This window comes from Ictidomys tridecemlineatus, chromosome 2 (assembly GCF_052094955.1).
Source record: "Ictidomys tridecemlineatus isolate mIctTri1 chromosome 2, mIctTri1.hap1, whole genome shotgun sequence".
In the NCBI taxonomy this organism is placed as follows: domain Eukaryota; kingdom Metazoa; phylum Chordata; class Mammalia; order Rodentia; family Sciuridae; genus Ictidomys; species Ictidomys tridecemlineatus.
Genome location: NC_135478.1, coordinates 187,870,381 through 187,885,646, shown reverse-complemented (window position 1 = coordinate 187,885,646; position 15,266 = coordinate 187,870,381). Strand labels below are relative to the sequence as shown.

The 15,266-nt window shown below is 36.5% G+C and overlaps 1 protein-coding gene across 5 annotated transcripts in view; it reads right to left on the bottom strand.

Moving 5' to 3' along the window:
• Cttnbp2 (cortactin binding protein 2) overlaps nt 1-15,266 on the bottom strand; it is a 140,804-nt gene that overhangs the window by 124,689 nt on the left and 849 nt on the right. For 4 of the 5 annotated variants that reach the window (XM_078040320.1, XM_078040316.1, XM_078040318.1 and 1 more), the window contains exon 2: nt 4,744-4,851. In XM_078040320.1, the coding sequence (XP_077896446.1) occupies nt 4,744-4,851 (108 nt within the window). Of the gene's footprint in view, nt 1-4,743; nt 4,852-12,226; nt 12,246-15,266 lie in introns of those variants that run through there. The other variant, XM_078040317.1, reaches the window with a different exon arrangement.

Below are 15,266 nucleotides of genomic sequence, written 5' to 3'. Positions count from 1 at the left end.
ACTTGCCTAGCACCCAAGAAGTTCTGGGTTCAATCCCCTGCCCTGCAAAAATAGACTGCCTCTGTTTTATGTCAAGATTCCAGCACTGAGCCATGAACCATAAAAGGCTTTTCAATTTGAAAAATAAGACATTTAGTCGGCTGGGACTGTTGCTTAATGATAGAGCACTTGCATGGCATGCATGAGGTTTAGGGTTCAATCCTCAATACTGTATGGAAAAAAAAAAGAAAAGAAAGAAAGAAAGAAAAAGGAAAAAAATAAGTTCTGCGTAAAAAACTAGGCCGTAATTTTAAATAGTAAAATATGAGGCATGTTTCAAAAGGATCATGGAATTTGTTAAAGGCACATTTTCAGGTTAACTTTTAGTTTCAAAGAGTCAAAGTTTCACAAGAAAATCATTGTATCATAATGTGACATATTTGAATCAACTTTGAGTTCTTACATTCATTCTAGCAAACATTTTTAAAAGCAGCATTTCTTTGACCAGTGTTGCTTTAAAGCAGTGTTTCCCAAGTAGGGCAACATGTTGGGGCAACATTTTTTCCCTAATGAGGAGACCTTCTTTGGTTGTCATGAGTGAAGGGGCCATGGTAGGATGCTTCTGAATATCTGTGACATACAGGACGGCTCCCTCTACCATAAAAAATATCCAGTCTCACATATCAACAGGAATGAAGTTGAGAAACCTATTTTAATTTAAAGAAAAATCATTTAAAAGCTTTAACATTGAATTTTGAATTCAAAGAATAGATCAAGTTTCTGAAAAGATGATTCCAGGCAAACTCTGAACATACTAAGTTAACAGCAGGATCAAAATGACATTATTCAGATTATTTTAAAAACATACTAAGTCAGGATACAACTTTCTAAAGAGACACAATTTTTGGCATAATACACCTCCACTTACATGTGCTTCGTCCTGAACAAATACTTACTGAGGGAAAGTACGATATATATCCTTCTCTCTATCTAGGATGCTTCATATGATTATACCAGGATAAGAGCCCTCTTTCTTGGTCTTTCATAGGTTGTTAAGGTTCTCTAAAGTCCCCTCTTCTTCTACAGAGTGGCAAGCCAGTGCCATTTTCCAGTCTTCTATGCAACTAGATGTGTTCACAATTTCTCTCTAATGCTCCTCAGTGCCCTATATAGAAGAAAGCTTGTGCTCAAGGGAAGTTACTTGCCTTCCACTTCCTCTCTCTCCTAACCACACACTAAGATGTGGAGCTGGCTTTGATCCAGTTTCAACCACACAGATGAGGATAACTCCCTAAGGAGAGTTAAGACACAGAAATAACCTGGGCTGCTGAATGACTACTCAACATAGAGCTGCCCCTCCAGTTGGGATCACTCACTACAGAATGTCATGAGAGAGAGAGAGAGAGAGAGAGAGAGAGACAGAGAGAGAGAGAGAGAGAGAGAGAGAGAGACAGAGAGAGAGAGAGAGAGAGAGAGAGAGAGAGAGAAATCAATTTCTATGGTGTATTGGGTTTCTTTGCTACGGTTGCTTGTACAAGGCAATTCTATGATCTGATAGTCCTCAATGTTATCAGAGCTATAAATTCATTCTATCTGAAGAACTGTTGAGCTGGCTAATTAAAAAAAATTCAATGCAAACAATAATTGGAAGTCTGGACTATACAGTTAGTCTATCAATGAAGGTTAGGAGGAAGAACTGCCATATCTTTAATACAGTCATTTCTCATTTATTTAACCTAAAAGAAAATAAAAGGTATGGAGGAAATCCGAAGGTAACCACTGAAGACAGTCACTATTTCAATGAAAAAATATTCATGCAAACTCATGCTAATGATAGCAGGCTAAAACACATAATTTTGTCATTTTAAAGTTTTATAATTATATCATTTTCATCATCTTGTCTTTGTTTCCCTTTGACTAAGAAACTAACAAAAATACTTGTAGTAAGAGGGGGGATAAGAAATGCAGGCCAAAAGACAGCAATCTGAACAATTATCCTTGAATTGCTAATTTCTGGATAAAATTGTGCACTCGAATTTTGAATATTCAATTAAATTTAACTCAAAAGGCTCTGTGGCTATCTTGCTATTGCTGCTTCTCTTTTAATACATCCTCTAATAAAACTCCAAAATATTTCCTTCTGGGCTTCATTTGAACATATATACTTATTCAAAGATGTACTGCTATCTCATGTGAATGAGAGGCAATCATTGACAAAATGTTTTCTATGAGATTAAGGTGGACTTCAGTTCAGAGTTTTGCAATTCAATTTAAGTAATTAATATTACTTTTTAAAATACAATTTCCCCTTCAATAAAAATATTGTATTAAATAAAAAAGAAATGTGGGAGGGAAAGGCAACTAAATGACACATGTGGATCTAAGTAAATATTTCAGTAGTTATGATGAATGCTCCAGGGAATAAACAGTCAATCAGTAAATCACCACAGAGGGTCTATGCTGGCTACCATTGGTATATGAAGATGACATTATTACCTATTCTTAAAAACAGGGTCATAAATATGTAAATATATCACATCATCATAATTAAAGAAAAAGAAAGTTTTTGAAAATCTCCATATACACTGAGTTCCCCAAGGGAGGTTGTGTGAAAATGAACCTAGAAGACTCCCATGCACATCACATTGTGATCTTAGACAGATCAGCATCTCTTTGGGCTTCCTTTTTGTTTGGTTGGTTTTAATCTATAAACAAAGGAGTCTGGTCTTAGCCAGTGCTCCACAAGTGCCCTCCAAGGTGCTATGGATACAAGCAAGAGTATGTTTAGTTTTCACAGTAATTGGCCCTTATGGGGTAGGGAGAAGGGTTGGGCACTGATCCCGAAAGTGTCCTAGGTCCCCCCAAACTTTGAAATGTTCCTCTACACATTCCTTTCATTAGAACCTTCAGTTCACACATTCAAGCCAGGAGAGTAATTCCATGTACCTTAACAAGTTGTTTTAATAAACTGAATCTTCCAGGGTTTCAACTCCTATATAAATGTTCACTTTTGCTAAACTTTACCTAAAGTCATTCTCTGATTTAAAAAGTCACCTCACTGCATCTGAGTCAATGTTATGGCACACTAGGATCAGAATTCTTTTATAACTAGTGTATACATAGTTCAAAAGGCCATCTACTTTTTCATGCCTTCCAGTATAGTTATACTTTAGTATTTATGTTGGAAATACATCCAATTATAATTAATTTCCTATTTTCTTTATATCATAGTGTATTGTGTCATGTATTTGGTTTAATTTTTAGTATAATTCACTTACACATACAATTATCCATAAATTTCAGGGAAGCATAGTAAATAATATTTTATAAAAAATGAGACAGAAGATCTGATAGGGATGCAAACCTCTGGTCTATGATATCAAGTGAGGCTTCTTGTAATTCTGACATTCCTTGATTCTATGAAAAATGTTCTCTTTGGCAAGTCACTATTAAGCCTTTATCTCTATTCCTACATTTGATAATGCAAAGAAATTAAATAATAATGCAAAGAAAATAAAAATAGAAATAGATATGGTTTCTAAGGCAACATAAAAAAACAGACTTCACTAAATTTTCAAACGTTTTGTGTGCAACGTTGACCCCTTTAACATGTAAACAGAAAGGATTAGAAAAATCCCTAAGGTGGAGGTGGAACTCTTCACTTCTGTTTGGTCTTAAGAGGCTATACTATTTGCCTTAGCTGGTGACTGTGCCCTTATCCTGTCCTAGAGCTGAAATTCACACATCTCAGTGATGTACTGCCTCAGCAATTCTCCCAAAAGTTCATTCAAGAATATGTATGTTCCTGGGGCTATGGTTGTAGCTCAGTGGTAGAGTACTTGCCTAGCATGTGCGAGGCACTGGGTTCAATTCTTAGTGCCATGTATAAATAAATAAATAAATAAAGGTTCATCGACATCTGAAAAAAATACTAAAAAACAAACAAACAAAAAATACGTATATTCCTAATGTGGAACAGGATGGTCATATCTCATAACAAAACTGCAAACACCTATTTAAACTTATTCAAAAAGCAACACCTTCAGCTCAATATTGGTCTGCAGATGGTACAAATATACTCCCCACTTTTCTGACACCAAATTGAGGGGTCGTCATACATCTACTGTATCAACTTCAATTCTGTGAAAATATACTGAAGGCAAAAAGAAAAATTAAGACATTTAACATATTCTTTGCAATACTATGGAAATAGTTTTAAATTATTGTAAGATCAGATAAAAATAATAACCTATTGAAAGTTATAAGTGTTTATATGTTTATGTAAATATAGATATATTTATAGACTTTTTAAACACTAAATTTCTGAAAATAAAAAAATTATTTGTCATTTATCTAGGAAGAAAAATGATCTAGTATCAGCAACATTTTTTTTTTATAAATGACTCTTTATTTTTCCTCACTGCCAACATAACCAATGCAAGAAACTAAATTACCAGTCTTCTAAAAATATGTCTTTAACCAAATAAGTATGTGAAACAACAAAAAAAATTGCTGGAATAATACAACTGATTCTCAAGCCTTCCATAGTCAACAGTTTATTCCCAATCCCCAACATGTAAAGAGCCATTTGACTTCAGTGTTTGTTTACAAGCTTATAAAGGGTTGGTGTCCGGAGTGAGGGGCACATTTTATCCTGATGGAACATTTCAAATCTATTTGATTTAAAAATTAAAAACAGCTCTGCTAGTAGCCCTTTGAGAAAAGAATGATACACAAGGAGACCTTGCTCCAGAATGTTCTTACCCGCAGGGCCTCAATGACGAGGTCTCTGGCCTCCAGCTCCCCTTCCATCACACTTAGCAGCATCCGCAGCTCTGATTTACTGAGGGTGTCCACATCAAACTCTTTTTTCTGTAACACAAAATTTAAAAATGCAATAAAAAACTATTTCTTAAGAAAGATACATATATTCTACAGATATACGATAGGTCCTTCTTATCCCAGTGGTTCAGAAAAGACTCTAATATGCTGTTGAAATTAAAGACAATCTATACTTTAATCTTTTAGGAGAGGTAAAAGCCATGATGCCACTTTCTCAAATCTCCCCTCTAAGGAGATATAGTTCCCCAGACTTCCTGCACACCTCAATCAGAATCTCTCCAAATTATGTGGCACACATTTAGAGTCCCTGGAGTTATGTCAAAACAGGCCTGGTATATGTCAGGGTGAGGTGGGGGCTGGTTGGAGGGCAGAAAAGAAAACACAGATGTATTCTTAGAAGGGTCCCAACATAAAGGCTCCTGGGAGGTTATTATAAATTCCAGGAGACCCAATAATAACAGGTCATGTTTATAGAACACTCTGCAGCAGAGGCCACTAGTGCGCAACCTACAACCAAATCTGGCCCACAGATGTGTGTTACTTGAGCCACAGAAAAACTTTCCCCTACATTCAAACTACATTAAAAAAAAAAAGAAAAGGAAAAAAAAAGAAATTTGAAAATATCACCAAATAAATAAATACATAATTCTAGAATTGTGGCTTCTCTTCAAAAGTAGAATGACTAGGTAAACCCAGATTCACATTTCCAAAGGAAATAATCCACAGAGCCAACTAATAGTTACCCATTTCAAAGGAACGTGTTCTGCATACTGCCCACCCTTCCCCACCAACATGTATACACATGCTCACTGCAGACAGATTCGCTTTTAATAAGCCTGAACCACAACCCACTTATAGTTATTTGGGCCTATGGAACTCTACAATTAAATTATTGAAGTGCTTTCTTAGGCAAATTCCCTGTAGCTTCTTATTCTACGAGGAGGGCTAGGTGTGGAGCTGAGGCTAGAACAAGTCAGCCTGCCAGAGACACAGTTGCACTATGAGGAGTCAGCACAATGGCCCTGGGGGTCATAACTTCTCATACAGTACTCTCCAAGCCCTATCATGTTCTCCACATTCCTTCCATCATGACTACATCCAATCTTACAGCATTAAATAACATTGATATACCACTGGATCCAAATTCTTTTATCTTCAACTTCTTTCCTCACAATAACTTTTACAATTAGGTCTTCTAACATCTATATTACAGATAGAGTGGAGAAAAGATCAGTTAATGTGTTCTCAGCTGGGTCTGGGTGAGTCCAAAGACTGAAGTCCTCCAAAAACACACAATATGCTTCTCTCTTCTATGGAAACTTTCCTTTGACTATCCCATCCTTGGAAGGAAACTCATATCTATCCCCAAATTTCTTGGTACACCCAACCTCAGAAGCTGTTCTTCAGTGCATTCCAGAACATTACTTCACATTTGTATAGCACCCAACAGTTTTCAAAGTATTCTCAAAGAAATAATGACATGACATCTAATCCACATGACATCACCATCTCTGTTTTTTTAGTTAGGGAAACCACAACTCAGAGAAGTCAGATAACATACACAGATCATGTAACCAGTAAATGGTAAAACCAGGACATCCAATTTGTGTACACACTTGACCATACAGTATCATACAGTATCATAATTCCAATACGCGTTCTGTAAGTGCAGTAACAACTGGCTTAGCACCTACATCTACCACCAGATTGTCTTTGTGCATAAGCAGGAGTAAACACAGCAGAGACCACGAACAACTTCAGGGGCTTTCACAAGACCTGACCAGAGCTAGTCATATCTCACTTCAAAAGAGCCATCTGGAATGGGACACAATGATAAATGGGAAAGAGACAAGACCTAGATGGATCCCTTGAGAAAGATTTTAAAAGAATTTTCCTATGTAAATTGTTTCTTCTTACACATACCCACTAGAGTGAGCAGTTATTTGGAAGGCAGGGCCTAAAGATGGAAAAAGAGAAGAGCTAAACCTATAGCAGGTTTGAAGGAGAGCACAGCTTAGAAGGCAACTCAGAGATGTCCCCTGTCATTAGTAAAATCCAATATAGCAGGTCCCAAACTCTACTGTAGTATTATATCTTATATTATTTAAAACTTTAGCATGTAAGAATCTCCTGGAGACTTTGACTTAAAAAACAGGCTGCAGGTCTCTCTCTACCTCTAGAAATTGATTCAGAATTTCTTGATTGTTAGAGAGGCTGTAAGTTTGCCTTTCTAATAAGCAAGCTCTTTCTGGTGCTGCTGGTCCAAGCTGGATGACACTTTGAGAAGCATTTCAATAACTTGGTTGAGTCTCTGCTTTCTCATCTATACAATGGTAACACTAGCATCTACTCTGCAAAGTTCTTGTGAGGATTAAATAAGAACACATAAGTGAAGTAAGTGCTAAATAAAGGCTGGCAATTGTTTTTACTATCCCAGATGTTTTATGTAGGGAGAAGTGGGACACTGGCTAAGAGCCTATTCTTTGAAAAACTACCAGCACAAGTCCAATAAACTCAGTTTATTGACAATGATGAAAGACAGACTTTTATTCTGCTTTCCCCCCTACTGAGATGGGAGAATAAGCTGCAATTCTTATGTGCTTTAAAAGGTAATGTTTTATTAATGTTGCTGCTGGTTGTTCTAAAGATTTTAATTAATTGTATGTTTTATTGTGCTTGTTTCCCTGAAGCTTCATAAGCAAAGCACTCCCTTTTAAAAACTAATAAATTATAGAAGACATTGCCAAGATTCTGATTCATGTTGAGTCAGGAGAGTTTGCCCTGCTTCCATCATCACTGACATCACAACCGTGACCTGCAAACAACACTTCTGTTTTTCTATATATTACCATCAATTGATAGGGAAATTCATTTTTTTTAAAAAAATGCATTTGCACATGCCTGTAATCCCAGCTGCTTGGAAGGCTGAGGCAGGAGAATGGCAAATTCAAGGCCAGCCTCGGGAACTCAGCAAGACCCGTCTCAAAATAAAAAAATAAAAAGAGCTGCAGATGTGACTCAGTGGTAGAGCACCCCTGGATTCAATTCCCAGTAATGGAAATAATAATAATAACCACCACCACCACCACTACCACCATTACTGTTTATAGGGTTCTTGCTAAACTTTGTCACAGAATATTTTAGAAATCTATCTCATATCATAATATAGGTGATATATATTATTTTAGGTATGTAGTGTGTCTGCTTCCTTCTCCCCTATACCTCCATCTATACTTCCTCACTAAAACACCACTCATTCCCAATTTCCAATAATAATAATATTTTCAATTTGCTATTCTCCGTATCTGATGTTCCCATCCCCTATTCTGGCAAAGCAGGGTTTAAAAACAAAAGTGCATGAAAATAGGTGGTGATCTTAAGGTTCTAGATATTTTATAAATAAATATAAAGCACTCTGGTAATTTTAGAAAAATAAGCAAGCCTAGAAGCAAAAGTTCCAATAAAAACCTTCATTTTTGTTTCATATGAATGGGCATTCATCTGATATACGTATGGGATAAAAATACTTAGATATAGAGAAAAATCATTAATGATTCTTGATTCAAGAACAAAAGGAATTGTTTTAAATCTCCTGTTGATAAATACTACCCTGGTAATTTAATTTAAAAAAAAAAAAAAAAAAAGAACAGATCCAAAACATGCCAAATAAAAAACTAAGCTGTCCATCAGGGCACTCAAAAAAACATGAACCCCTCTACCCCAAGGAAATGCTAACAGTCTAAGCTTTCTTACACCTAGCTCTCATAGCAACAGAAAGAAACTCAAAAATAAAAAATAAAGCATACCTGTTGGATTTTAACTCTAATGACTGCTCTTAAGGTCTGATCCATATGCCAGGAAAAGTACTATATGCCAGGGAAAGTGCTACTAAGGAATTGCACCAGACAGTATATGCAGTAAATGCATACAGTACGAACATCTGGCATGGATCTTATCTCATACGGGGGAAAAAAAAAATCTGTCATGGCAGTGTAATCTAACCCAGGTCTATTCACCAAATAGAGAAGATCCTATTGTTGTATCCTCTTTGGGATACAACAAATCATGTATATTGGTGTATGCTATACTGATGCATTGTTTTTTTATTGCATATTAATTTTTTCCTGTTAATGTAGCATATATTAATTATTAATTTGTTATAATTAATATATTTAGGCTTATATATAAATGAAAAAGGAGAGACACCCTTTTTCAACAGCAGTTTTGCACCGTGAATTACTTATGGTAGGTGTACAGAGGGCAATCTTCTCATTCAGGCTCAGTGAAGGAGAGAGAAGGAGAAGATAAAAACAGAACCTGACTGAATTGAGTCATCTTACACTGCTAAAACTGAAAACAGGTCACCACCAAGGATACCTTACTCTCCTACCCCTAAATTTAAAACTCAGGGGGATTCTACAGTCACAGCCAAATGGGGCCAAAGGGCCTTGCCCATAACCTTAAAGAATAAATGGGGTTGGCACATGGATGGGAGGCCAAAAAGCCTTCAGAACATGGTGGAACCACAGTGGCTAAGTGCCCCTCAGTTCTCTACCCAAACACACCAGTCTTATCCGGGCTGCTAGGTGAAACAGTTCTACTAGGAAAACACATTCTCTACTTCTGCCCAGCTTAAAACCCAGTGAGTTGTGCCTACTTTTGATCAATCTCTCTTAAGGAAGAAAGAGTGAGGGTGTCTGAGAGAGCAGATGGCCTGAAAGGCACAAGAGATGTGGCTAATGAGCAATCAGCAAAGAAGGACAAGTCATTTCATTTGTTTGGTTCTCAGGTTTCTCATCAGTAAATATGGATATTGAGCTAATTGATCTCTAAAAACTCCTCCAGCCCCAAACATCCTAATTTCATTTACCATTAGGGTAACTGTATTGATGGACTGAGAAAATTTAGGTCATTCCCTAAGACTGAAGGCCTATGAGAAATACTTGAGGAAAATTGATTTTGCCTCTTTGCTTAGAAGTTACAGAAATGTGGGTTGCTCCTCATTTAATAGTGTATGCTAATAGTAATGCACTTAGAATTTCCTAAGAAAGTAAGATTTTTTCCTTTGGGATAAATAAGGACCATAAAGAAGAGAAAGCAATGAAACATTTGAAACTTCAAAAGGATCACAATTTTAATACTGAATTATTGACATGAAAAAACTAAGTCCAAATTTTAAGTACATAGAATATGAATTTAGCCAATTATGATACTGTTCATGAAGAACATACAATGTTTCTCATGAATTCAGACCATTTTAAAATTTGTCGTTACCTCTTGCCTTGAAATTATTCCTCCTGATTTCTCTCTCTACATGGAAGAGTGAGTTTTCATGAGAGGATCTCATACCTCTGATTCTGCTCTCCCTGGTCCTTATTCTTCATATTCATCTGATATTTATCTTCAACAAGAAGCATAGCTTCCATTTTTGTGACTCTAGAAATCTTTTCTCTCAATTTGGACTTAGAGTCTGTTGTATTAACTTATCTATCAACTAATCATATTCTGCCAGTTACATTTACTTACAGTACTAAATTTATATTCTCTGGTAACTTTATTCCCTCACATTTACTAGGTGTGTCAGGATAGCAAGAATATCACATCTTCACCTGATTTTATCAAATGTGTCCTGCCCCCAACTTTTGGTATTAAGTGCCTATTGCCTACAGCATAAAACAGCATGAAATGTTGTAGCTCACTAAGGTACAACATTCTACAGGCAACTAAGATACAATGCTATAGTCCACTCTAGAAGCAACTAAGTAACTGAGCATTCAATCAATCATTGATTGTTTAAAAAATCATTTAGAGTAACCTAAACTAGGGAAATCTTTAAAACAACATATAGAGAACAAAGGGTCCTCAAGTCAACCACACTGCCTGGGGTCTTTTGTCTTTCCTGCAAGACAAGGCACTTTCAGTGTATTGGGAGGCGGTAATACTGACAAGGAAACAATGTCAGGAAGGAAAACTGGTAATGGATGTAACTAATTTTAACTAAGAGAAAGCTGAAATGAAAAGCAGAAAAGTACTCAGTCAGGGGTGACAGCATCTGATAATTAGGCCCAGCTACCTCCCTTTTCCTTCTTTCAAAACTCCTCTCAGTCTCCATTTCCTCTTCAGGGAAAGAATAGGCTGCATCTCAGAAAAAATAAAAGTATTTCCACCTAATAATTGTCCTTTAAGAAGCTTGCAATACATTGAAGAATATTGTCTTGATCTGTAGGTGGCAAATGTCAGCATGCTGATTTTCAAAGTGAAGAGGCTGGGGCATGGAAGGCTAAATTATACTCTTGCAGCCATGAAGCCCTTTTGTGGGAGAACTCAAGCAGACTTTTTGGAATCATTCCAGTTGTCTTTCCCATGAAACATAGCAATGTCAAAACTAAATAATTTACAAATAAGCACTCACTCCACAAAACAATGTTGACTTGATTATACTTCATTTACTATACTAACCTTGCAAATAGATCCTCAAGTTATTAGTTGTTTCTTAAAAATTTATTCAGAGATAATCTCCTCCCTAAAATCAGGTTCCGCATTGATGACACCATTGTGCACACAGCATTAGTAACATGATGTCATCTTTGTAAAGGTTATTTATAAAAGATCAGACTAAAATTCTGTCAATCTTTACTGTCAATGCCATCATCATCACTCTCTGGTGTCTGTTCTCTATTTCTTTACCAATTCATCAAGGAGAAAAGACAAATCTCCTTTTCTAAGAGCTCCCATAGAGAGGATCCAATCAAGAGGATTCTTACAAAGGCTCTCTCTAAAGCCACATTCAGATGTGTTTAGGCAGCAAGTACATGTAAATTGGGAAGAGATATGGCTTCATCCTTCCTAGATGCATTTAAAGTTGAATTCCCATGGTTTGTGCATCTGTAGTCTATTCAAAAACCTTGCCTAACTGGCTCCTTCCTGGCCAATCTTTCTTTTTATTCCCATTCTCTGTCTCCAGACTTTCCCACATTTACACCTTATCCTCAATCATCCCCTCCTCCAAGTCCAAATGGGTAATATGGCCTTGACTCTACTGTCACAAGTCTTCTGGATGGAAGTGGTACAGTCACCACCACTACACCGCTAGCCTCAATAATCATTTGGAAGAGAGGTAATCTAAAAAGAAAATTAATAGTGTTGAAAATTAAACTAAAAATCTGGAAGCATTTTTCAAATTCATTGAGAAAAGCAGTTTAGAAAGGGTTAAAATGAAAATCTTTTGATTCAAGGTCTCTAATATCTATAATGTTAATAAAAACCATAGGACAATAATTTCATTATAACCTGGTAATAAAATTTTTCCAATTAGCCAACCAACATTAATTATGATGTCATAGTTTTTTAATGGATTTTCATTCCTTTTTTTTTTTCATTCAATAGACATCTGTAAAATGCTTACCATGTGACTGGCACTGGGATAAGTAACCTTTGATTTCTTCTGCAAATAAATTCACACAATCCTCTTTGAGTCTGTTCTCTCCTTGTCACATCCTTGATTACATATGACCAATAGCAGATATCTGCAAATGACTGAGTACTAAGACTATGAAACATTTCTGAACTCATAAACTTATGTGACGCACATGAGGACAGAACCAACCGGCAATTCAGTCTAGGCATGAATTCAATTACAAATAATACAAACGTTTTCCTCTACATAAAACTGCTCCTGTAAGAAAAACAATGACGAGAGCAAAGGCAATGACAATAATAAAGTCCAAAGAAAACAAAGCAGGTGCAAACAGAAACATACTGCTTATAATTTAAGAAGAATGAAAAGCATCACACTGAAAACAGTCATATTCTAACCTCTGAGGAAATTTTATTTCAATTTTTTCAAATTTTAAACTATTTTTTTTCTAAAGCATACAGCTGAGGTCAAAATGGAAACCTCTGCACTCACTTTTGAAAGTCTTTTATATGTGCCATGACTTAAAGAACCCCAAGAACCAGACGCAGGTGCACACTCCTTCAGGCAGTCTCTGTCCACATCCACTTTATATTAATCCCCAGGTGAAATGTCCTCATTCTGTACAGCATTTCCAGATCCTTCCAATAGGAACCCTCTCTCTGCTTGTTTCTCCCAATACTTCTATTGCAAATTATTTGTGCCTCTCATAACACCACAATTTCTCCTATGATTTCTTGGTGTATGTCAGTTTCTATTAATGCGATACGTCACTTTAGGTCAGCAGAGATGTTACTCATGATGCTTCCACTTGTAAATGTTCAATGATATGTGATAAATCAGCAAATTTTATTTTGTGAAACTTTCAATATTTATAGTTGTCATAGGACAACAATTTAGCTTTTAAAAATTAGCAAAATCAACTAAGATTCTCTCATTGTGTTTACATTCAATATTGCCACCAAAACAACAATCCAGCCATTAAGTTGTTTTAAAATCACTGTTGTGCATTTTTAAACAAACATATTGTCCAAGTTTCTCTTTGTCTCTATCACCATGGCAACAAAATTTATACCTATTTTTTTTTTTTTTGCATATTAGCTGCTAAAGAAAGCTCAGAATGGTAAGGCTGCTGGTTGGTATCCCAAATATAGCTTTTAAAAGATCTCCATTTTCCTTTCATTCCTAAATTCTTTGGTGACAATAAAAAGCAGGAAGATTTTTTTTTCCATACTGCCTTATCCATTAGGAGTTAAAATAGCAATATGGCCTATAAAAGTCATCACATTTGGCTAAGACACTGAAAATAACCCATGTCTCCCAGCATGGTTCACAGCAAAGACTATTAATACGATCCTATTGAATAATGTAATTGTTAGCCCGCTTTACACTTGGGATGCTTTCAGGATTCAAACAGCTAAGAACAAGGATCACAAACTAAATTTAAAACACTCCACTGAAAATGATATTAAACTGAAAACTATAAATTAAACTTGTTCCTAAGCAACAATCTAAATAGTCAAAACTTAGTGAAAACACTCACTTTCAAAAATAGCCTACTGCTTTGGAGGCTCCGCTGGCTCACTACTGCCAAATGTATATATAAAAATGCACAATATGTAAACCAATTTGAAATGAAATAAATCTTTAACATGCAAAAAAGAATTTCTTGCTAAAATAAAAAAAGTTCTGTTTTAAAAGAACTCAGAATGCATACATATGCCTTTGATTTTTAGCTATTAGATAAGAAGCAATTATGACAGATATTTCTCTGCCTCTTCTTTAATGTAATCTATCTGTACTTCAAAGGGATGATAAAAATGGACCATGCATTTTTAAGTCAAATTTATTTTGAAAAATATTATGCCCAGTTGTACTGCATAAGTCAGCAAAATATCTTAAAAATCGAGTTTTTTTAAAAAAACTATCAGATGGAGACTTTTGCTGCATCCGAGAACCCCAAAGGATTCTATGAAAATAACAAAGGAGGTTCATTTTCACAGAATTTCCATGGTTATTCCCATTGACAAGCCTAAAATCATCAAATCCCCAATGATCAGCAGTGAAATTCAGACTCCTAAATTTTTAAAACAGAGAGGGGACGCTGACCTTGTTAATTCCAAAATCCTCTTGTAAACAAGGTGGTGTTTACAATCTAACGAAACTATATGTCAGCTACACATCACTAATCAGATGTCTGGGCTTGGTTTAATTGTCAGGTGATTAAAATATTGAGAATAGAAAGAAGCTCATTCTACATAGGCTAAACAAACAAATCCAACCTTGCTGGTTTACAACATACCACCTCCTTTTCCTTTCATTGCCTTTCCCTCACCATCTTTTGGGTATATAAGTACCCAATCATTTCAGCTTCCCAGAGAGGTTTGTTGTTTTAACATCTAGCTTTCTTATTATACCTTGGAGAGGAGAACTCAGAGAGTGAAAAGATTTCACCATAAATCTTTTAAAACTTCCACACTAGGGATGAAAATTCAATTTTCGCAAAAGTTTGAGCTCCAAATTTGCCAGTTTCACAAGCGGAAATCAGCAGCCCTCCTCCTCCGTTTCTCCTTTCCTTTTCAAGCACAGCTCCTCTCACCCACAGTGCCTTCCTCCACATCTCTCCTCTCCCTCTCCAGAAAGCCCTACCTCCAGAGGTGGGAGGAAGTTAAAACAGCCCGAGCTGTTTATGCCCTGCCCTGCCCTCTGCTGCCTCCCGCAACGACTTCTCTCAGGTGGTGGGAGGAACCGAGGGGGCGTCCAAGCCCGGCTCACTCCATCCCACCCCGAATCCTCAGCCAGAGCAGCGGGATCGCGCCAAGAGTGGGAGGTGCTCCCAGATCTGCCTTTCTTTGCAGATCTTTGCAGCTCCAGAGAAGCTGGTTTTCAAGCCCCTATAAGGTTTTTGCACCCAGGAAATGTGGGTCCAGCCTTCATCAGGGAAAAGGCTGGAAAACAAGCAAGTGTCAATACATGGATATATTCATGGTGCTAACCACAGAATGAGCCATGGGAAGCAGCCCATTTGGCT